We start from the raw sequence: 22522 nt of genomic DNA, 5'->3' as shown, positions 1-22522 counted from the left end.
CGCTTCTCTGGAGCAGCAGAAAACAACCTTTCTCCCTCCTCTATGTGACATCCTTTTATATATTTGAACATGGCTATCATATCACCCCTTAACCTCCTCTTCTCCAGGCTAAACATGCCCAGCTCCCTTAGCCGTTCTTCATAAGGCATCGTTTCCAGGCCTTTGACCATTTTGGTTGCCCTCCTCTGGACATGTTCCAGTTTGTCAGTGTCCTTCTTGAACTGTGGTGCCCAGAACTGGACACAGTACTCCAGGTGAGGTCTGACCAGAGCAACATAGTCAACAGGTCAACATAGTCCTACTCAGAGTAGACCCACTGAAATCAGTGGGCGTAAGTATGACTGCATTGGATTTCACCCAAAGGTACTCAGTGCTGTTACAATATTTCTGATACCAAAAGCCCAGACAACTTAATACCTCTTGCATTTACTAAGTTCCCTGCACCAAATTAGAAAAAGTGATTCAACCCCACGCCGAGGTGATGATACCCCACGGTCTTTTGGTAGCTTGTGAAATAGACTTGCCATCTTTGATGAATTATTTTATTTCGCAAACAGTGTTTTGGGGCAGGGATGAGCCAGTCTGGTACAAAAACTATCATAAATATTTATCATGTTAGATTCCAGAGTAGCTTTATTTCTCCTCATTTTGTCATTGTCCCATAATATTTTGGCTGGTATTTCTAAACGCATACATCAGGCATATTAAAAAATAAATAAAATTAATTTGAGTGTTACAACTGTTGCATTTTTAGCACCTAGGCTGCAATTCTCTGCCCAGTTACGTGGGAATAAGACCCATTGAACTCACAGAGGGTTACTTCTGAATAGACACCTTTGCCATATAGATTCTGATCTGAATGAACGGCTATCAATATGGAACCCAGGATGATATCCTCTTTTTTAAAAAATACGTATTTAATGCAGATATATATTTTTTTTATTAAAAGCATGTTCATACAGTAGTTACAAGAGGCTGTCCTTAAAAAATGCCATATAGGATTTTGGTGCTCTCTTGTGTGTCCGTCAAATTTTGTTTTTTATAAAGGGAGAAGTCGATTGAGTACATAAGCACACAAAAACCTTGAGCCTGCTCCAAAATACAGTGGTGCCTCGCAAGACGAAAATAATCCGTTCCGCGAGTCTCTTCGTCTAGCAGTTTTTTTGTCTTGCGAAGCATCCCTATTAGCGGATTAGCGCTATTAGCGGCTATTAGCGGCTATTAGCGGCTAAGCAGCTTAGAAAAGGGGGGGAGGGGAAAAACTCGCAAGACTCGCAAGACGTTTTCGTCTTGCGAAGCAAGCCCATAGGGAAATTTGTCTTGCGAAGCGCCTCGAAAAACAGAAAACCCTTTCGTCTAGCGAGTTTTTCGTCTTGCGAGGCATTCGTCTTGCGGGGCACCACTGTAGTGTCTTAATTTGGTGGCCGTACAATAAAGAGTTGAAACATTATGCCTCTGAGCACATGCTCAGTCCAGGAATTTACCGGTATGGTCGGTGCCAGAACCAAGTTCACAAGGCCTTTCATATGAAAATCCATTCCTGGTCCTCTCTCTCCCTGCTCCCAGCATTCTTTACCATCAACTGGTTTTAAACCATTGCTCTTGTTGAACGATGGGGAATCGGAAATCGAGAGCAATATACTGCAAATTGTCAAAGAGATATGCCAAGTGGTCTGCCCACTCCTGCGATTATGTACACGGTACTTTAAAAATAAATATCTGCAAAGAGAAAGGGGGGAAAGTCCCTGCCCAATGAGCCCACAGACTCACCAGTTAAGGAGATTGCAGAGGGTAGACCAGGCATAGGCAAACTCGGCCCACCAATTGTCTTGGGACTACAATTCCCATCATCCCTGACCACTGGTCCTGCTAGCTAGGGATGATGGGAGCTGTAGTCCCAAAACATCTGGAGGGCCGAGTTTGCCTATGCCTGGGGTAGACCGAGGCAAGGGGACAGCAGTAGAGCAGCGAGCATGCAGAGGTGCAGTCACACACAAAATGTGCTTCGGTTGTGGGTTTCCAGGAAGGATTTGAAGAGGAAGAAGGAGGTGAGAGAGACCATAAGTAAGATTTCGGGGAGGGAGCCCCAGGCATAAATTCCTCACGAATGCAGAGCCGTCTGAACGCAGCACATTTTTGCGTGGCGCCATCTACGAAAGTCAAATAAGTTGGAGTTCTTGTTATTAAATATGCCAAGAAAAAAGCACACCAGGAACTCAGGCCAATGTAAGTTTCAGTGGTGTGAGTAGTCCCTACTCACAAATAAATAATCAGTTTTAACAAAAACTGATCCATTCAAAAGTATGTATTCTGACAAGGATTACAAACTCAAATAGAGATTACAAACTCTAACAGAGATTACAAATTCAAACTCATAAAGATATGTGTAACACAATAATTTGTTACAGAATTAGAAATAAGAGTTTATGAATAGAGACAAGTTCATGTTAGTCCATAGTCAGAATTGACGTGGAGGTCTTAGTTTCAATCACTGAGCAGAAGTCAGAAGTCAGTTATGGATCAGAAACCAGGACAGGGCCCTGTTTTGATGTATTCACCTTCATCAGCTAATTTTTAAAGGGTCGTGTAAGTTTGAAGTCTTTCGGATAAATATATCCTGTTATTTTCTACGTTTCTCAGAGAATAGCAACTACACGTGGGTAAATCAACGTGTATCTTGAGCTTTTCTGTGCAAAAGTCATGCACGAGCCGATTTCATGACACCTGGAAGCTCCTGGTGGTGGTGGAAAGCTTTTTAAGCCATTTCAGACAAAATCCACAATAAACCGGGTGGTCAGTCACAGGACAGAAGTTTTTCCGAAAGCAGAATTACCCACCCGGACATTCCTAACTCCAAGGGGACTACGCGTACTTAAGCAATGAGGGCCTTCTGTCCCTGACACGGTTGGCCCTTTGCATAGAAATCCAGGCAGAGATTGGTTTTATAATCTATAGCAGCATCAGATTAATAATAGTTTCTTTTGCTGTACCTAGTCCCGCAGCTTCGTGTCAGAACTTCTCGACTACATCAAGGTAGGTTACACTCCCTTTGTTCTTCCCCTTTAACAATGAATATCATCCTTTGTGCTGCACATCTGTCGTTCGGCAATCAAAGCGCCTCGTTCTCTCGCATAAAGAGTTGTGTCTCTTGTAAGCTACTTGTCTGCACTGCATCTGTAAAATGGGTTCACTACTCAGCTTGGTCTGTGGCAGAGAGTGCTGCAGTGAGTTCTTTCAATACTCTGCCCCTTTGGTCGCTCGGGTTCGTCAGCAGAACTGGGATCTGTATCTGCCGTTTGCAAGCCCAAACCACAGCCACCGAACACACTCCTGGTACTCTCCTCCAATAGAGGTTTTCTAAACGGAGGTTGGACGGCCACCTGCTGGGGTTTCTACAACTCTTGATTCCTGCATTGTGTGGAGTTGGACTAGGTGACCCTTTGATTCCCTTCCAAGTGTACGGTTCTGTGATTCTATGAGCTTTCCAGCCGGTGCTGGAGGAATAAAAGAAAAAGAGGTGGCAGGAATCTGAGAATACAAGCAAGGAAGGGCTAATGGCTTTCAGGGCAGGACGTTTCAATGACTTGCCCCATTTTGGTCAGACTGTACAGCGGACACTCAGGTTGCAAACGTGATCTGTGCATGATGCACATTTGCAACCCGCAGCATGCGCAACCCGCGTCTGCGCATGTTGCAATTCGGCGCTTCTGCGCATGCACATAATGCGATTTAGCGCTTCTGCGCATGTGCGGCCGCCGAAACCCAGAAGTTACCCGTTCCGGTACTTCCGGGTTTCGGCGGTCTGTAACCCGAAAAAATGCAACCTGAAGCGGCTGTAACGCGAGGTATGACTGTATAACCTTCTCTTAATCATTGTGCTCAGGTAGCCGTTTGTAGCAGAGGGGCAATGCACAGCACTGATTGGTCAGCATTTGGGAAAATAAGCCTCCTACTTGACAGTGATTTTTTTTTAAAAAAAAGTTTTAAGAAAACTGATTAGGGTATTTGAGGGGAACACCCAACTCACCCACACAATACAGTGGTACCTTGGTTCTCAGACTTAATCGGTTCCGGAAGTCCGTTCCAAAACCAAAGCATTCCAAAACGAAGACACACTTTCCCATAGAAAGTAATGCCTTAAACCAGCAATTTAACATGAATTTTACTATTTAACAAGACCATTGAGCCATAAAACAAAAGCAATAATCAATGTTCTGTACTATAAAATAAATAAGACAGTTTTGTAGATTATAAAAATAAAAATAAAAAATTTCTTACCTGCACTGATGATAAAGGTAAAGGTAAAGGTACCCCTGCCCGTACGGGCCAGTCTTGACAGACTCTGGGGTTGTGCGCCCATCTCATTTAAGAGGCCAGGGGCCAGCGCCGTCCGGAGACACTTCCAGGTCACGTGGCCAGCGTGACAAAGCTGCATCTGGTGAGCCAGAGCCGCACATGGAAACGCCGTTTACCTTCCCGCTGGTAAGCGGTCCCTATTTATCTACTTGCACCCGGAGGTGCTTTCGAACTGCTAGGTTGGCAGGCGCTGGGACCGAGCAGCGGGAGCGCACCCCGCCGCAGGGATTCGAACTGCCGACCTTTCAATCGGCAAGTCCTAGGCGCTGAGGCTTTAACCCACAGCGCCACCTGCGTGCCGCACTGATGATAGTCATATATTATATATATACACAGCTTAACATTAGGCCAGGATTCTCATCTCTGCCTTGTATTGTCAAGTTCCTTCCCTTATGATTCTCCTGTTTCTATGGTGAATGAATCCGTACACCCCACCCTCTGCCCGCTCAAAGCACATTTTTCACAATTAAGGTCGCATAAAACCTTTAACGCTGCTTCCCCTCCCTGTTCAAACCTGAAAGCCTTAAACCACCAAGTTTAGTACTTGAAGCAATCCCTCCCACGCAGCCCAAATGAAAGCAGAAGATCTTAGCTTTTGTCAGATCTCTGCTGAAAGCTTTTCTGAAGAGGAGAAGAAGCAGAGCACAAAACACCGATTCTGGCTTTGGCATTAGCTAGTTGGTGGGACAGCGGCTGTCTGTAAGAAGAGCTCTCTTGGATCAGGCCATTTACCCACCTGGTCCGGCCTCCTGCTCTCACAGTAGCCAGCCAGATGTGTGCGAAAAGCCCATTCAGCAGGACCTGAGTGCTTGTTCCTCTGAGGAATGAACAAGGCGGAGGAGAGATTGTCTGCACACATACGCAGTCTATGATTGCTTGGGGAAAACCCTGGAGAGGAAGGGGACTTAGATGGATATGGGAAGGCAGGGACCTTCAGTCTCAGCACCTGCTTCATGGGAACAAGACCTGCTGGAGATGAGTTGCTGCACTCATTAGGGCTACAGTAGTAGAAGTAGTTGTAGTTTAGTCGTGTCTGACTCTTCGTGACCCCCTGGACCAGAGCACGCCAGGCACTCCTGTCTTCCACTGCCTCCCGCAGTTTGGTCAAACTCATGCTGGTAGCTTCCAGAACACTGTCCCACCATCTCATCCTCTGTCGCCCCCTTCTCCTTGCGCCCTCCATCTTTCCCAACATCAGGGTCTTTTCCAGGGAGTCTTCTCTTCTCCTGAGGTGACCAAAGTCTTGGAGCCTCAGCTTCACGATCTGTCCTTCCAGTGAGCACTCAGGGCTGATTTCTTTCAGAATGGATAGGTTTGATCTTCTTGCAATCCATGGGACTCCCAAGAGTCTCCTCCAACACCTTAATTCAAAAGCATCAATTCTTCGTCGATCAGCCTTCTTTATGGTCCAGCTCTCACTTCCATGCATCACTACTGGGAAAACCAGAGCTTTAACTATACCGGCCTTTATCGGCAAGGTGATGTCACCCAGTAGTAATAATAATAGTAATATTTTTAATTATTTATACCCCCACCCATCTGGATGGGTTTCCCCAGCCACTCTGGTGGCTCCCAACAGAATATTAAAAACACAATAAAACATCAAACATTAAAAACTTCCCTAAAGAAAGCTGCCTTCAGACATCTTCTAAAAGTCATATAGTTGTTTATTTCTTTGACATCTGATGGGAGGGCGTTCCACAGGGCGGGTGCCACTACTGAGAAGGCGCTCTGCCTGGTTCCCTGCAACCTCACTTCTCCCAGTGAGGGAACTGCCTGAAGGCCCTCAGAGGTGGACCTCAGTATCCAAGTTGAACGATGGGGGTGGAGATGCTCCTTCAGGTATACTGGGCTGAGGCCGTTTAGGGCTTTAAAGGTCAGCACCAACACTTTGTCACCCCTGTGCAGATCACGGTTTTTTTGCTAATAAAGAGTTAACTCCAACGTGCACAGTGTGATTTACTGCCGGCTAGCTCCTAACATGCCTGCTCCTTATCACCAACCCGGTCAACAATTTGGCTTCAGCTTTATGAGCCAGTTGAAGTTTCTGAGCCCTTTTTAAAGGCAGCCCCATGTAGAGCAGGTTGCAGTAATCCAAATGGGATGGAACTAAGGCATGTTCTGGCACATCAGACATCTCAAGGAACGGGCTCAGCCGGCACACTAGTTTTAACTCTGCCAATTCACTCCCGGCTACCGCAGAGACTTGAGTATCCATGCTCAGGGCTGAGTCCAGGAGCATTTTCTAATTGTGAGCCTCAGGAGGATTGTAACCACACGCAACACGGGTTGAATCCCTATTCCCTGTCCTGCCTTACACGGCTGACCAAGAGTTTTGATTTCCTTCGCCCTCATCCAGTCCACCACGGCTGTTGATGTGCAGGTGACTATGGGCTGTCAGGAGCAGGCAGGCAGGATCCTGGCTGCATCGCCCTGGCAAAGCTGGTGCCCAGCTGAGCAGGACCGCAGTTGGCATTCTTCCCCCTTAATCCCTTTAGAAGAAGATATGCAGAACCCTGGCAGTTCCAAGCTCTGAGAACTGGTTTTCATGGACTGGTTCCAGTTCAGTATGTTCAGTCCATAATGCTCAGTTCTCTAGCTCGGCTGCATCTGACTTCATAACTTGGGGACTTGGAAAGGCTGGCCTTTATCCGATGAAATGGGTTTATTTGTTTACACACTGTACATTTCCCTTTCCTTTTTTAAGGACTGCTATTCACATTGGTTGGGACGCGGGTGGTGCTGTGTAAAACCTCAGTGCCTAGGACTTGCCGATCGTATGGTTGGCGGTTCGAATCCCCGCGGTGGGGTGAGCTCCCGTCGTTCGGTCCCAGCTCCTGCCCACCTAGCAGTTCGAAAGCACTCTTAAGTGCAAGTAGATAAATAGGGACCGCTTTATAGCGGGAATGTAAACGGCGTTTCCGTGTGCTGCGCTGGTGCTGGCTCGCCAAGCTGCAGCTTCGTCACGCTGGCCACGTGACCCAGAAGTGTCTTCGGACGGCGCCGGCTCACGGCCTCTAGAGCGAGATGAGCACGCAACCCCAGAGTCGGACACGACTGTCCCGTACGGGCAGGGGTACCTTTACCTTTACCTATTCACATTGGTTATTATTTTTTAGCCAACTTTGCATTTGGAAAAGTGTCTGTAGGGATAATAATTACCAAGCGCCCAGTGTAAGATTTTGGGCTGTTTTCCATTGAGTTGCAATTATGGCTCACGTTGCCGAGTTCAAGCAGAAGAACAATTATTTTGACAAATGTATTTTACATTGGTATCATCAAAAAATATTCAGCGACATTCATCTTGGATAGCAAACAACAGTTTCTTTAGCAATATTTATCATTTCTGTCAAAACTAAGTTCCCAAAATCTTTCACCAACTGATAATATAGTACATACCAAAGTCCAGTTTGTGTTAAAATAAAGCTGCAAAATGTGTACTGTTTGACTCGCTAATTTCAGTTTTTTGCCTCTTCCTCATAGAGTGCCAAAGTGGTTCTTTTGGAGGACCTGGCCTCCCACCTGGGCATAAGGACACAGGTACGTGTTTGCAGGCCCCGGGCCACAGGTGCATGAGCGACAGAGACACCGCCAATCCAATCCATATGTTTTGACACCGACCTCATGGGATGGTGTCCTATCAGGACTGCATATCCTCTCTGTTGGCATCCAGCGACGTTCGCTGGGGAAATGCGCTACCCTGGGTTATCATAGCACAGGGGAAGGGTTCCTGGACATAATGAGAAAATTTGGCACAGTAAATGAGAAAGCCCTAAAACTAGGATTCTCGCCAAATGCCACTCTTGCTATGGATTCTGCAAAAGCCAACAAAAACATGCACCAATGCACCTGGGATGCCAAGTTGCAAAATTATATAAGCACAGTTTCTATTTTTCCAGCTTTTAGAATCAGAGCGGCCGTTTCTTCGTGGAGATCATCTGATCCATCTGACTATTCCAAAATTTAGGAAACCATTCACCCAGGCTAAATTTAATGTGCTTCCATCTGCAGTACAGGAGGGTAGTTGCAACAGTGCCATACAATGGGCGCGTATGCCCCTGTCAAACAGAGAAAATAGAAAATGTGGAACATGTTTTATTGCATGTCCTGTTCTTCCTATTGTGATATCTGCCACCATTTCACTAATCAAATTTTACAAAGTATACTAGGCAGATCTGAAGTGTTTTATATTGGCTATCTTTTGGTTGACCAGTCTCCCGAGATTATCGCCAAGGTAGCTGGTTTTTGTGTGGCAGCGATAGCTTGTCAGCGCAGGATCTTGCCCTAACTTTAAAATTGCTAACACCTTAAGTTGCTCCTCATCGTTAAATTATCATTGTTTTAGAGTTCTCCCATCTGTTCTTATATTCTGCGTTGTTTTTAAATTCTGTATTTAATATTGCACTTAATGTATCATATGTGTTTTACGTATTTTCCTTTCTTCCTACCTTCTCAACTTGTTATTGATCGAAATAAATAAATATATAGGCATTCCCTCTTCGCCTTTAATGTATGCTGATGTGTAAGAGAAATGTCCCCTGAAGCAGACACTTGCCAGGCCTTTGTGGAAAGGCTGGTGTGTCGTGGTGTTGTCTGAAAACATGCCTCTGCACCTGGAAATGTGATATTTGCTGCCTACGGGGTTTGTTTTTCCTCAACAGGATGCAATTAACAGAGTGCAAGACCTGATGGCTGATGGAACGCTCACAGGTAACAGTGAAAACATTATGGGGCCGATCGCCTTGTTTAGACTGAAGCAGCAATATAGCAGCAGCACCTGAACATCTCCAGTTGATTATTTTTGACATTCAGTTGCTGTTTCAGCTTGGTATCATCCAAGTGTTGAAAATGTCAGCCGTCGGAGTAAAAATAGTTGCAGATGGGTCCAAATTGTTGTTATTGTTTAGTCTTTTAGTCATGTCCGACTCTTCGTGACCCCATGGGCCAGAGCACGCCAGGCACTCCTGTCTTCCACTGCCTCCCGCAGTTTGGTCAAAGTCATGCTGGCAGCTTTGAGAACACTGTCCAACCATCTCGTCCTCTGTCGTCCCCTTCTCCTTGTGCCCTCCACCTTTCCCAACATCAGGGTCTTTTCCAGGGAGTCTTCTCTTCTCCTGAGGTGGCCTAAGTATTGGAGCCTCAGCTTCAGGATCTGTCCTTCCAGTGAGCACTCCGGGCTGATTTCCTCAAGAATGGAGAGGTTTGATCTTCTTGCAGTCTATGGGACTCTCAAGAGTCTCCTCCAACACCATCAATTCTTCGGCGATCAGCCTTCTTTCTGGTCCAGCTCTCACTTCCATACATCCAAATTAGCACAACTTAAACGTCAAGGATTACTTCTGAGAAGACTTGTGTCTGGCCGTTGTTGGCTGACCAAAAACTGAGATAGTAGAAAACATCAAACATTAAAAACTTCCCTGAACAGGGCTGCCTTCAGATGTCTTCTAAAAGTCAAGTAGTTGTTTGACATCTGATGGGAGGGCAGTCCACAGGGAGGGAGCCAAGAAGCCTGCTGCATTCCTAAACTGGGGTGGAGGAGATGCTTAAAAAGAAGGCTGATTGAATTTTTGTAGAGGGGGCCATCAACTCTTTCCTCCTCCATCAAGCGACATGCTCCAGGCAACATGATGATAGAGTGATAGAGTAGGCAAATCTGCCAAGAAGTGTAAAAGCAAACCCACCCCCCCCCCATTAATTAGTGGGACACTTAAAATCACATTTAGGCCCCTAATGGAACCAATTTGTCAATTAGAGGTTACAGGCCTAAGTATTTATATCGTGCAGCCGAACCCAAACCTTTGGAGACGGGCTGATTAAGAAATCCTAGCTAGGCAATAAAACGAAGGTAAAAAGTGCAGCCTGTGGAGCTTAATTCCGGTTTGGCCTTGCCTCTAGGCGTAATCGATGACAGAGGAAAGTTCATCTACATCACGACGGAGGAAATGACAGCCGTGGCCGACTTCATTCGGCGGAGGGGACGCGTCTCCATTACAGAACTGGCTCAGCAGAGCAATTCTCTCATCAACCTGGAACCCGAGGCCAGAGCAATCGCTAAGGGGGTGGCATAAAAAGGCAATTTTTACACGCTCAGAGGAAATAAAGTGTGGTTATAAAACAGGTGTCTCCATCAAATTTTTGTTTTCCTTGTCATTTCATTTACATACCACTTAATATATTTTAATATATTATATAAAGTAATATATAAAATATATTATAATTTATATGCCACGATGGCTTCTAAGCAATTTACAAAACCCAAATGCCAACCGTACAACATTATTAAAATGTGGTGTCGTTTTATGTACTTTCTTATGCTTGTTCAGTATCATACAGAATCAGAAGATGGGTGTCGTCGCCGTTTTTTTAAAAAAAATCAGACCAATTAAAATACATAATGAAGTGGTCTCTTTATAAACTATGCAATAAAATAATCAAATTAAAACAGGAGACTCAGGTGAAGAAATCATCTGATTTCTTAGCAGAAGGCCAAAATTGTGTGTAAAAAATAAAGTAAACATATATATGACAAATATTTTTTTTGTTTGTTAAGTGGTGTCATCATTTCTTCTGCTCCTTTTCATACTGTGAGTGCCATTATTTCTATAATCAAACCAGTGTCACCGTCCACAAGAGAGAGGTATTGGTAGGATTGAACAAACCTGCAGGTTTGCAGAAGTCCAAAAAATAAAAATAAAAAAATGTTTCAGGAGGGGAGAAAAGTGCCAGAAAAGCAGAGGAAACTCCAGATAGTGTGATGAGGACTTTGGTGTAACATTTGGAATTAGGGAACATTCAATAAAGTTGAGTAAACACTTACAACTGATGTAAAAAGGATAAGAGAGTACTATTGGATATAAAGAATAAAAAAATTTTTTTTTATAGATTTTCCAATAAAAACAGCCAATCAACATATCCACTTCATAATCCAATTAAAAACAAGAAACTAAAATAAAACAAGTAGTCCAAATTGTAATTATTTATTTTTTCGGGCTCCCCATAGTCTGGACCTCTGAAGCATATCTCCAAATCTTCAGTCCTGCCTCTTCTCATTGTTTTCATATTTTCCGCCTTCTGGTCTTAACGCTTTAAAGTTATTTGTCCCTGGCTATGCGATTCTCAATCATGTCAAAAATCATATGTCCTTCCGTCCACCAAATACAGCTTTATTTGTAAATATATATATTTTCAACTGTCTTTTTATCAGAGCAGCTTTTCCTGACTTCATTCCAATCCAGGTTTATCATTTGAAGTTAAACGACGCAGCAACTCCCAAGTTGTTAAATCACTCCAATCCGGGCTGTTGTCCAAACCTTTCTTTTGAGATTTAGTGACACAGTGTCTTCCACGTTGTTGAGTTGTTACTATAGATTGTTGGGCAGACTGTTTGCAATATTGCAATGTAAATGAACTGTATTCCACAGATATAAATCATTTGGCGATCGATCAGCCTTCTCGGAGACCACACCACCCCCCACTTCGTGGATATATAGAATTTGATATAAAGGGTAATATAGCAAGCAGGGGAAGGAAATGTGTTAAAAACCAGAATAAGAAGTTGAGAGAAGTTGGGGGGGGGGGGAATCTGGGGACTCTTCAGTGTGTGATTTGATATGTTATTATAATGATGGAATTGTAAAACCTAATAAAAATTATTTAAAAACAAGCAAACAATAAAGATGAACAGAAGGAGGTCCTTTTTTACACAGTTGGCAGAGGACTTTGTGGGTACCAGAGGAGGACCACAAGGATACCATTGGACCCACAGCACCACACTGTCAACCCCTCGAGTAGGCTCACGATTTTAGGGCAGAAAAACTACCCAGATAGCACATCTCGCCAGATTATTAGGAACAGCAGTGTTGCACACAAAATTCAACGGAGATGTCTAACATTATAGATGCAGAGCCACTGGCTATTTAATACACAGCACATTTTCTCACCGGGTCTGGTTTCTGGGGCTCACTGAATGTACATACTTAATAATAGCTGTTTACCAGCTCCATCTAGTATGCAGGATGAGACCCTCCCTGCCCGCAGACTGTCTGGCCAGAGTGGTGCATGCTCTGGTTATCTCCCGCTTGGATTACTGCAATGTGCTCTATGTGGGGCTACCTTTGAAGGTGACCCAGAAACTGCAACTAATCCAGAATGCGGCAGCCCGACTGGTGACTGGGAGCGGCTGCCGAGACCACATAACACCGGTCTTGAAAGACCTACATTGGCTCCCACTACATTTCCGAGCACAATTCAAAGTGTTGGTGCTGACCTTTAAAGCCCTAAACAGCCTTGGTCCAGTATACCGGAAGGAACGCCGACTTGGAACACTTCAGTTCAACTTCTGAGCAGGATGGCACTGAGATTCAAGTACTCCCAACAGGTATTTTTGACAGAAGTGCTTAATAATAATAATAATAATAATAATAATAATAATATTTATTCCCCGCCCATTTGGCTGGGTTTCTCCAGCCACTCTGGGTGGCTTCCAACAGAACACTAAAATACAATAACCTATTAAACATTAAAAGTTTCCCTAAACAGGGCTGCCTTCAAATGTCGTCTAAAAGTCTTGTAGTTGTTCTCTTTGACATCTGGTGGGAGGGCGTTCCACAGACCAGGTGCCACTACTGAGAAGGCCCTCTGCCTGGTTCCCTGTAACCTCACTTCTCGCAGCGAGGGAACCGCCAGAAGGCCCTCGGCGCTGGACCTCTGTGTCCAGGCAGAACGATGGAGGTGGAGACGCTCCTTCAGGTCTACTGGGCTGAGGCTGTTTAGAGCTTTAAAGATCAGCATCAACACTTTGAATTGTGCTCGGAAATGTACTGGGAGCCAACGTAGGTCTTTCAAGACCAGTGTTATATGGTCTCGGCAGCCGCTCCCAGTCACCAGCATAGCTACCGCATTCTGGATTAATTGCAGTTTCCAGGTCACCTTCAAAGGTAGCCCCACGTAGAGCACATTGCAGTAGTCCAAGCAGGAGATAACTAGAGCATGCACCACTCTGGCAAGACAGTCTGCGGGCAGGTAGAGTCTCATCCTGCATACCAGATGGAGCTGGTAGACAGCCGCCCTGGACACAGAATTGACCTGCGCCTCCATGGCCAGCTGTGAGTCCAAAATGACTCCCAGGCTGCGCACCTGGTCCTTGAGGGGCACAGTGACCCCATTCAGGACCAGGGAGCCCCCCACACCCGCCTGCCCCCTGTCCCCCCAAAACAGTACTTCTGTCTTGTCAGGATTCAACCTCAGGATATACCCACTGTTTCGTGGAATTCTTCCGCACAGCAGAAGGATACAGAAATGCTTCATAAACTCATCTATATGGTGAATGGAATTGTATAACAACAATTGCTATAGAGCAGTGATCATAAAGTTATGCAAGCTGGCGGCCATCTCTGCCTCTTGAGGGAGCAAGTTCCACAGTTCGGCCATGTGGCGGGCCTACGGTTCCCCATCCCTGGCGCTGATGTGATCGATGTGCCGGCAGTTGTGGCAACAGAACAGTTGCCCTTCCATTGTTTTGCCACAGAGGTTCTCTGGCCTGCTGTTGCTTCCACGCACCCTGGTCCGCGCACAGCCACATGGGACTGGAGGGAAACACGCAGCCATGTCGCTACAGAACGAAGTCCCGGTGAGCCGCCATGCGCAGGGCGCAAGGCGACGGTGGGGAGGTTGCGGTTGGGGCTGGAGAGCGCAACCCCCCTTGGGCGCATAACAGTTGCCGAGCAACAGTTGGGGCTGGGCCTGAGGAACAGGCCTGAGGAGCTGGCATTGTTGGTGCGCAGGCAAACGCCTTGCGCCTCAGGCGTCCGTGTATGTGGCAAAGCATGAGGCCAGAATCCAGAATCCATGCCATAAGTGAGAGGTTAGGCCTCGGATTGAGGCCATAGGAAGCATGGGCTTCTCACACGGCCTTCCAAGACATTTTGCGGCCTGAGGCGGAGGACAAGATGGCGCCCTTCCCCAAGGTTCGCAGACACAGGAGCCACAACCTATATGGCGGCCGTTCTCTCGTGATTAAAAAATGGGATATCCCTCCCAAGTATCCCTATTTTCGAGACAATCCCAGATTTACAGAAGCCGTAATTTTTTTGAGCCTGGAATGTCCAACCTTCCCTTAGGATGTCCCTATTTTTAATCTCTGTTGGAAGCCACAGGGTACAAATAATTGATTATTATTATTATTATTATTATTATTATTATTATTATTATTATTTTGGAGGGTCTAGCGCAGTGGTTCCCAACCTTTTTTTTTTTTTTGCCATGCCCCACCTAAGCATTTCTCAAATCCTGGTGCCACCCACCACCCCCTGTGACATATAATTCTTATTATTCAAATAGTGAACTCCTATTCACGTGGAGGAAGCCTAGAAGGCTATTAACTATTAATAACTCGTTCTCGAATTGTCCCCCCCCCTTAATATGGCCCACGTTGGGAACCACAGATCTAGAGTTATCCGACCCCCTGAGCCAAGGAGATCAGTAACTAGGCAACCTTCAGAAAATATCTGAAGGTAGTCCTGTATAGGGATGTTTTTTTTAAGCGTTTAATTATGTTTTTATGTATATCGGAGGCCAGCCAGAGTGGCTGGGCCAACCCAGTCAGAAGGGCGGGGTCTAAATAATAAAATGATGATGATGGTGGTGGTGGAGGAATAGGACATCCCTATTTGCGTGGGAGAAATGTTTTTCTGGGATACCTTCGAGGTATGTACATGGGGCCAACATCAGCTTCAGATTTTCCACAGGAAGGAGGCCTGCAGCAATTATTATTATTATTATTATTAATAATAATAATAATAATAATAATAATAATAATAATAATAATAATAATTTATTATTTGTACCCCGCCCATCTGGCTGGGTTTCCCCAGCCACTCTGGGTGGCTTCCAACAAAGATGAAAGATACACTAAAATGTCACATATTAAAAACTTCCCTGAACAGGGCTGCCTTCAGATGTCTTCTGAATGTCAGGTAGATGTTTATCGCTTTGACATCTGATGGGAGGGCGTTCCACAGGGCGGGTGCCACTACCGAGAAGGCCCTCTGCCTGGTTCCCTGTAACTTGGCCTCTCGCAGTGAGGGAACCGCCAGAAGTCCCTCGGAGCTGGACCTCAGTGTCCGGGCAGAACGATGGAAGTGGAGACGCTCCTTCAGATATACTGGACCGAGGCCGTTTAGGGCTTTAAAGGTCAGCACCAACACTTTGAATTGTGCTCGGAAACGTACTGGGAGCCAATGTAGGTCTTTCAAGACCGGTGTTATATGGTCTCGGCGGCCGCTCCCAGTCACCAGTGTAGCTGCCGCATTCTGTATTAGTTGTAGTTTCCGGGTCACCTTCAAAGGTAGCCCCACGTAGAGTGCATTGCAGTAGTCCAAGCGGGAGATAACCAGAGCATGCACCACTCTGGCGAGACAGTCTGCAGGCAGATAGGGTCTCAGCCTACATACCAGATGGAGCTGGTAAACAGCTGCCCTGGACACAGATTTGACCGGTGCCTCCATGGACAGCTGTGAGTCCAGAATGACTCCCAGGCTGCGCACCTGGTCCTTCAGGGGCAGTTACCCCATTCGCTTCCTGGGTGCATTGAGAGCCACAGTGGGCAGGACACAGAGAACCACAGAGTTGGAAGGGACCCCTGGAGGTCCTCTAGTCCAACCCCCTGCAATGCAGAAACCTCAACCCGAGGGTCTGTGGCATGTATGGAACTGGCCCCACCCTTTGTCTTTGCAGGAGGCCCACGTGTGCAAGTCGCAGCAAGAATCGATCCAGTCTGCAGAGGCGCTGAGCGTCCTGCTGGCGTCGAGAGGCGTGCGGGCCCGCTCCATCCACGAACAGCTTGACGGCTTGTCTCTGTCCACCATCTACTGCCTGCTGGCCGCTCTGATGCAGTGTCTGAGCCTGGCCAGCCTCTGCGTGGCCGTTTCCCTGCTCAAGTGGGTGGCGGTGGTTCAATATCCGTACACCAGGCAGCCGAAGCGGTGGGTGACGTACAATTTCGGGGTGCCCGACGTGATGGAAGTCTACGAGACACAGCAACCCAACGGCACAGACATTCGTAAGAGGACCTTCTCCCCCAAACAGCCCCTGCTCCTGCGCCGTTTCAGGGTGGGTGGGGATTCTGCACCCAGGGGGCCCAAATCTAGTCCAACCCCCTCTATCCCATACAGAGATCAAACCTGAAACCTTGTTGTTATCAGCTAGGCGTAGGTGGTGATGTTTACGTTGCTTTCATTTGCTCTTGTGGTTCGCTGTTCAAACTATTTTAAAATTGGGAGTTCAACCCCACACCCCACCCCTCTAAAAGTATATTTAAATCACTTGCTTTTCAAAAAGCTTTTGCAAAAGCTCGGTTTGTTTTGCTGAAGCCTTGTATTTTTGTCCATGGTTGTCGTAAATTATCGTTACGGCGCTGAGTGAATAGTGAATACAAAGTTCTACTCCCTGAAGACCCTGGACTTGCTACTTTCACAAAACAGGCTGAGCTGTTTGCTGAGCAGACGCCAAGGCACGGACTCTCTCTGAGTCATTTTCAGAAAATTGTTATCATTATTATTATTATTCCCCCATCTTTTCCACTGACAGTGAAGGCCGTTTACAGATAAAAATACAGTGCTACCTCGGGTTACAGACGCTTCTGGTTATGGGTTTTCAGGTTGCGAGCCGCAGAAAACCCGAAAGTACCGGAAAGGGTTACTTCCGTATTTCTCCACTTGTGCAGAAGCTCGAAATCACGTCAACACCCGTGCGCAGACGTGGCGCTGCAGGTTACGAACACTGCAGGTTGCGGACGTGCCTCCGTCATGGATTACGTCCGCAACCCGAGGTTCCAGTGTAAGAGCAGCTAAAAACACAGAGGGAAAACGACTGAAAATCAATTAAACATTGGTATAATTAAAACAGCACAGCACCACCCTTTTCATTAAAAGCAATCCGTTCCCAAAAGCCTGTTGAACCAAGAAATCTTCACCTGTTAGCAAATGAACAACAAGGAGGGGGGCAGTTTGACTTCTTTAGGGAGGGAGTTCCAAAGTCTTGCTTCAGGCAGACTGGCAAGGTTTAACAATTATTAATCAAGATCCTTTATTAGGCATATCAAACCACACATTATCAAACAGACACCGTATACAAATGGTGCAAAATGCAAACTCAACATAACAAGGTTTGTCCCAGTCATATCTTTGACTCCAGAGAAGATCAATTTGCATAAATAATACAATACAGCACTACCAAATCCCTGATCAGTTAAGAACCACTAATTTTCTTTAGTCTTTCTACGTGGAGAGCACTCAAAAATTCAGCCACAATTAAAGTAATTTGATCATTCCTGTCCGAAAGCAGGTCCTGAACCGTTGGTAGCATAGAAATCTGCCTGTTGAGTTGCAAGGCCTCTAATAATTTTCTTCTGGCATAAATGCCAAAATTACAAGAAAAGAAAATATGTTCCTGTTTAACAAACCAGAGCATCTCTAGATAAAAGCACCATGGGTACCACAAGCTGGGTTAGTAGCTCTGCTGCCAGTCAGAACAGACAGCCTTGGGGTTAGGTGGATCCAGCATCCTGTTCTCACAAGATGTAGCCAACCAGATGCCTGTGTCAAACCAGAAAGGAGGACCTAAGCACAAGAGCACTTCCCCTTCCTGTAGTTTCCAGCAACCGGTAGTATTCAAAAGCGTCGCTGTCTCGACTGTGGAGGCAGAGAAGAGCCATCCTGGCTAGGAGCCATCGACAGCCCTCTTGTCCGTGAATTTGTCACAGTCCTCCTTTAAAGCCTTCTAGGTTGGTGTTCGGGACGCGGGTGGCGCTGTGGGTTAAACCACAGAGCCTAGGACTTCCTGATCAGAAGCTCGGCGGTTCGAATCGCCGCAACGGGGTGAGCTCCCATTGCTCAGTCCCTGCTCCTGCCAACCTAGCAGTTTGAAAGCACGTCAAAGTGCAAGTAGATAAATAGGTATCGCTCTGGTGGGAAGGTAAACGGCGTTTCCGTGCGCTGCTCTGGTTCGCCAGAAGCGGCTTAGTCATGCTGGTCACATGACCCGGAAGCTGTACACCGGCTCCCTCGGCCAGTAAAGCGAGATGAGTGCCGCGACCCCAGAGTCGGCCACGACGGGACCTAATGGTCAGGGGTCCCTTTACCTTTACCTCACAGCCTCCTGTAGCAGTGAGTTCCATAGTTTAACAGAGAGATGGCCATTGCATGTAGCAGAGCATCTGATTTGCATGCAGAAGGTCGTGGGTTCAGCCCCCAGCATCTCCATTTAAAGTTAGGAAAGGCTATTGTCCTGCCGGAATGAAACCTTGAAAAGCTACTGCCTCTCAGCCTGGACAGCTTGGTAGTCTAATGATCTGATTCTGTATCAGGCAATTTCCTGTGTTCCTCAATAAGCTCACCAAACTACACTTCCCAGGATTTTTGGGGGGAGGCCTTGGCAGTTTGGGTGAAAAAATGGGTATAAATTGATTCCGTTTTTTGAGCAGATGCGTTGTGCTTTACAGAGGCTAGGGCTTGCCGATCAGAAGGTTGGCGGTTTGAATCCCCACGACGGGGTGAGCTCCTGTTGTTCGGTCCCTGCTCCCGCCAACCTAGCAGTTCGAAAGCACGTCAAAGTGCAAGTACATAAATAGGTACCACTCCGGCGGGAAGGTAAACGGCGTTTCCGTGCGCTGCTCTGGTTTGCCAGAAGCGGCTTAGTCATGCTGGTCACATGACCCGGGAAAACTGTCTGCGGACAAACGCCGGCTCCCTCGGCCTATAGAGCGAGGTGAGCGTGCAGCCCCAGAGTCGGCAATGACTGGACCTAACTGTCAGGGGTACCTTTACCTATACAGTTTGCCATATGAATTTCCCTCTCCTTTCTATTCCAACAGCGGATGTTCATTTCTTTCCCAACACTGCTTTCGTGCCGTGGTTTATCAGCATTTGTTTCGTGGGCATGTTCTTGGGCTTTGCAGCTTTTCTCCTGGATTTCATGGAAATTGAGATCCTAGGCAAGCATAAAACAGCCGTTGCTACTTCCCTGCACATTTTGTCAGGTAATTTGCCAGTTCCTACGTAGACTTGCCGGTTCTTTTGCATCTAACACTGATAAGGGACAGTTTCAACTCAACCCATAATTGCATTGGTATTAAAAAAGGGAAATTTTCAGTTTGCATGCATAGCTGCCTCACAGAAGAGAGAGCTTGCATGCTTTGTCCCGACTCGACGTGTTCTGCGGCTCACAGAACAATAAGTGACTGTTGTGGAGAATGGAAAACCGAGGTGGAGGAATGCAATGGGGAAATCTGGGAGAGGGCATGGCTGGCTTGAACCCTGGACAGGAACACCCCACACAGCAATGTGTTGTTGCAGGTCTTGATAGTTTTCATGGTTGTTGTGGAAGATGCACCAGGGAATAAGGCACAAGACACGGAAAATTCCCAAAGAGCCCACAGTCAAAATCTAGGTGTCAGTGAGAAAACAAAAGTAATGGGTATAAATTTTCTGGGTGTGCCTTGCACATTTATCCACAAAGAGAAGGCAGAGTAGATTTTAAATTTAATGTATCTCTCCAATTGGACCCTGTGAGGTTACAATGTGACTGAGAGTAGTTTAATAAAACTTTGCATGCCATGCTGGTGGAATCTACACACATATAAAAATCATTCTGAAAATGCTTTTTTTTTTAAAAAAGAGTTTTTAAAAATACAGTGAGTTTTCCATAAGTTTTGCCATCGCCGTCTAGTGTCACATTGTATATTGTACTTGGAACACACTTAAAATGTTTTATTTGCCGCTGTATAGCTGAGTCCATGGTGAGAAGGGGATTGTGGGGAATTTAATGCAGACAAATGCAACTTAGCATAGATTGCTAGTAAGCATAGATTGCCAGTACGAATGATGCCATATTTGTCTGCATTAATTTTCTCACACCCTACATGCCTCACATTTATGTCAACAACTTTGCTGGCTCAGGGTATCAATAATCCCAAGCTGGGCCGAACATTTGGGGAAAGGCTGTAGCTCTGTTGTAAAGGGTCTGTCTTCCACACGGTGGCTCCCAGTTCTTTCCCTGGCATCTCTAGGTAGGACTGGGAACAACCCTTACCTGAAATGCTGGAGAGCTGCTGCCAGTCAGTGTTGACAACACTGCATCAAATGGACCAATGGTGAGAGCCAGTGTGGTGTAGTGGTTAAGAGCGGTAGTCTCGTAATCTGGGGAACCGGGTTCGCTTCCCCGCTCTTCCACATGCAGCTGCTGGGTGACCTTGGGCCAGTCACACTTCTGTGAAGTCTCTCAGCCCCACTCACCTCACAGAGTGTTTATTGTGGGGGAGGAAGGGAAAGGAGAATGTTAGCTGCTTTGAGACTCCCTAGGGTAGTGATAAAGCGGGATATCAAATCCAAACTCTTCTTTAAAAAGATAATTAAAAAATGGACCAATGGTCTGACTCTGTATAAGTCAGCTTCTTGCAGTGATGGAGGCTAGAGCCTTCTCCATGGTGGTTCCCTGGCTGTGGAACTCACACCCTCTGGAGATAAGGCAATCCCCCTCCATAACAGAAGGCAATAATATACCTTTTTTCATGCAGGCATTTGGGTGCAATACTCTAGGTGGAATCTGTTTTCTTTATATTGCTGCTGAACTCTTTTATTGGTTGAATGGCTTTTAACTGACATTTAGATTTTATGTGTTGTTTTAAATAGTCTTGTGCATCACCCAGGATGGGCCACTGGCTTGATCCTGCAGGGCTCAGGATAGATAGTGAAATATAGTCGGAGTCGAGAGTAGATTTCATGCTCTTTATTCAGCTCATAGTGGTGAGGAGGAATAGGAGTTCCCCCGGAATGTCTGCTTTATATACATTATTTACACAATGGGCCCCACGTGATTGGCTAATTCCGGGATTCTCCTGTAGGCCAATCAGGTTGCGGATTCACTTCCAACTGGAGCTGGATTGGGTGGCTCCTGTGGACCAATCAGACTGCTGCAATCTGGGTCCTATTGTTCTAGGACCAATCAGACTGCTGCATTTTGGATCCTATTCAACTCAGTACATAATAGACAGACAGACAGACAGACAGACAGACAGACAGACAGACAGACAGATGGAATTTAAGCACTGTGCATGGCTTCCCAGAACCAACAGCTGTCAACAGAGAAGCTCATAGCTGCCCTGCCTACCTGTTCCATCTCTATGACACAAACAGGAAGAATTGGACTCTAATGAGACCTTTCTAATGGCCTTTCTTTTCCCTCCCCCTGCAGGCATCTTCCTTGTAATCCTCATTGGAATCTGTTGCTGGTGTTTTGTGACGATTAACGAACGGATCTACAGGGATGATCTGATGAACGCCGAGTTGCTCAGTTTCTTAGGAGAGAGTTTTTATATCGCCCTGCTGTCCCTTGCTTTCGCGAGCTTAGCTAGCACGCTAAGCTTTCTGGCGATGAAGCTCAGCAGACAAGAATAGCGTCAGCGCAGCCGAAAATGGCGGAGAGAAGCCCACAAACCGCTGCACAGTCTAAACACCCTGCCAAAGGTCTGGTTTGGATGCAGCACTCCCTGGTTCAGGAACCATGGTTCGTGAAGCTTGAAACAAAGGTGAAAACTATGAATTCACCCCTACCCTGGTGTGGAAAGTCCTGGTTTGTTTAAGTTCCAGAAAGGGAACTCTGGTTTGCTGTTAGTGTACTAGCTAGGATATTAAGCCATGGCTGTCAACCAGAGTTGTGTGTAGTGGGGAATTCTGGTTTAAAGAAAACCTGCCAGAGCAGGAGGGGAGGATCAAAAGATGCCCAGCTCTTGTTCCTAGCTGTTGTTTATGAAGGTGAGAAGATTGCATCCAAATCGGCCCATCGTTGTGACCACCAACCAAATCACACTGCTTTTCAATAAAGGTTGGCAAATAAACGTAGGCAAGAAACAACGTCTTGTTTGGTGTTCTGTTCCAAAACCACCAGTTCCAGGTTTATGTGTCCTGCCTCCAGGAACCAGCAGAAGTTTGGGTGTTAAGTTGTGGGTGAACATATCAGACGACACAGCGATTCTTGCTTATTCACAGGCCAGAACAGAACTGACCTGAATGGTTCAGCCAAGCTGCTTATATAGAGCTCCACTACAAAGCAACAGTAACAACTTTCTGTAACTATCCAATCACTGAACGTCACTTATTTGCATATGTGGACC

General features: G+C 46.2%; 2 protein-coding genes across 7 annotated transcripts in view; both read left to right on the top strand.

The window, feature by feature from the left end:
* DDRGK1 (DDRGK domain containing 1) overlaps positions 1 to 10471 on the top strand; it is a 42914-nt gene extending 32443 nt beyond the window's left edge. Inside the window, exons 6-9 of the mRNA XM_083756864.1 lie at positions 2995 to 3033; positions 7840 to 7896; positions 9018 to 9066; positions 10252 to 10471. Of these exons, the coding sequence (XP_083612990.1) occupies positions 2995 to 3033; positions 7840 to 7896; positions 9018 to 9066; positions 10252 to 10424 (318 nt within the window). The 3' untranslated portion in view covers positions 10425 to 10471. The remainder of the gene's footprint in view (positions 1 to 2994; positions 3034 to 7839; positions 7897 to 9017; positions 9067 to 10251) is intronic.
* A 3100-nt stretch (positions 10472 to 13571) lies between these two features.
* On the top strand, positions 13572 to 22262 carry LOC310852816 (uncharacterized protein). 6 transcript variants are annotated; one of them, XM_083756904.1, is made up of 4 exons: positions 13572 to 13677; positions 16090 to 16414; positions 19226 to 19390; positions 21604 to 22262. In XM_083756904.1, exons 1-4 carry the CDS (start codon positions 13654 to 13656, stop codon positions 21804 to 21806), a joined length of 717 nt encoding a protein of 238 aa, XP_083613030.1. In that variant the 5' UTR covers positions 13572 to 13653; the 3' UTR covers positions 21807 to 22262. The 6 variants fall into 6 exon arrangements, with proteins under 6 accessions (XP_083613030.1, XP_083613033.1, XP_083613028.1 ...); XM_083756902.1 differs by lacking the exon at positions 13572 to 13677 and adding an exon at positions 13749 to 13984; XM_083756906.1 differs by lacking the exon at positions 13572 to 13677 and adding an exon at positions 14026 to 14321.
* Positions 22263 to 22522: the final 260 nt, after the last annotated feature.

This window comes from Podarcis gaigeae (assembly GCF_964106915.1).
Source record: "Podarcis gaigeae genome assembly, chromosome: 9".
NCBI classification, from domain to species: domain Eukaryota; kingdom Metazoa; phylum Chordata; class Lepidosauria; order Squamata; family Lacertidae; genus Podarcis; species Podarcis gaigeae.
Note: the sequence above shows the minus strand (reverse complement) of the source record. Positions and strands in the feature narration are given on the sequence as shown.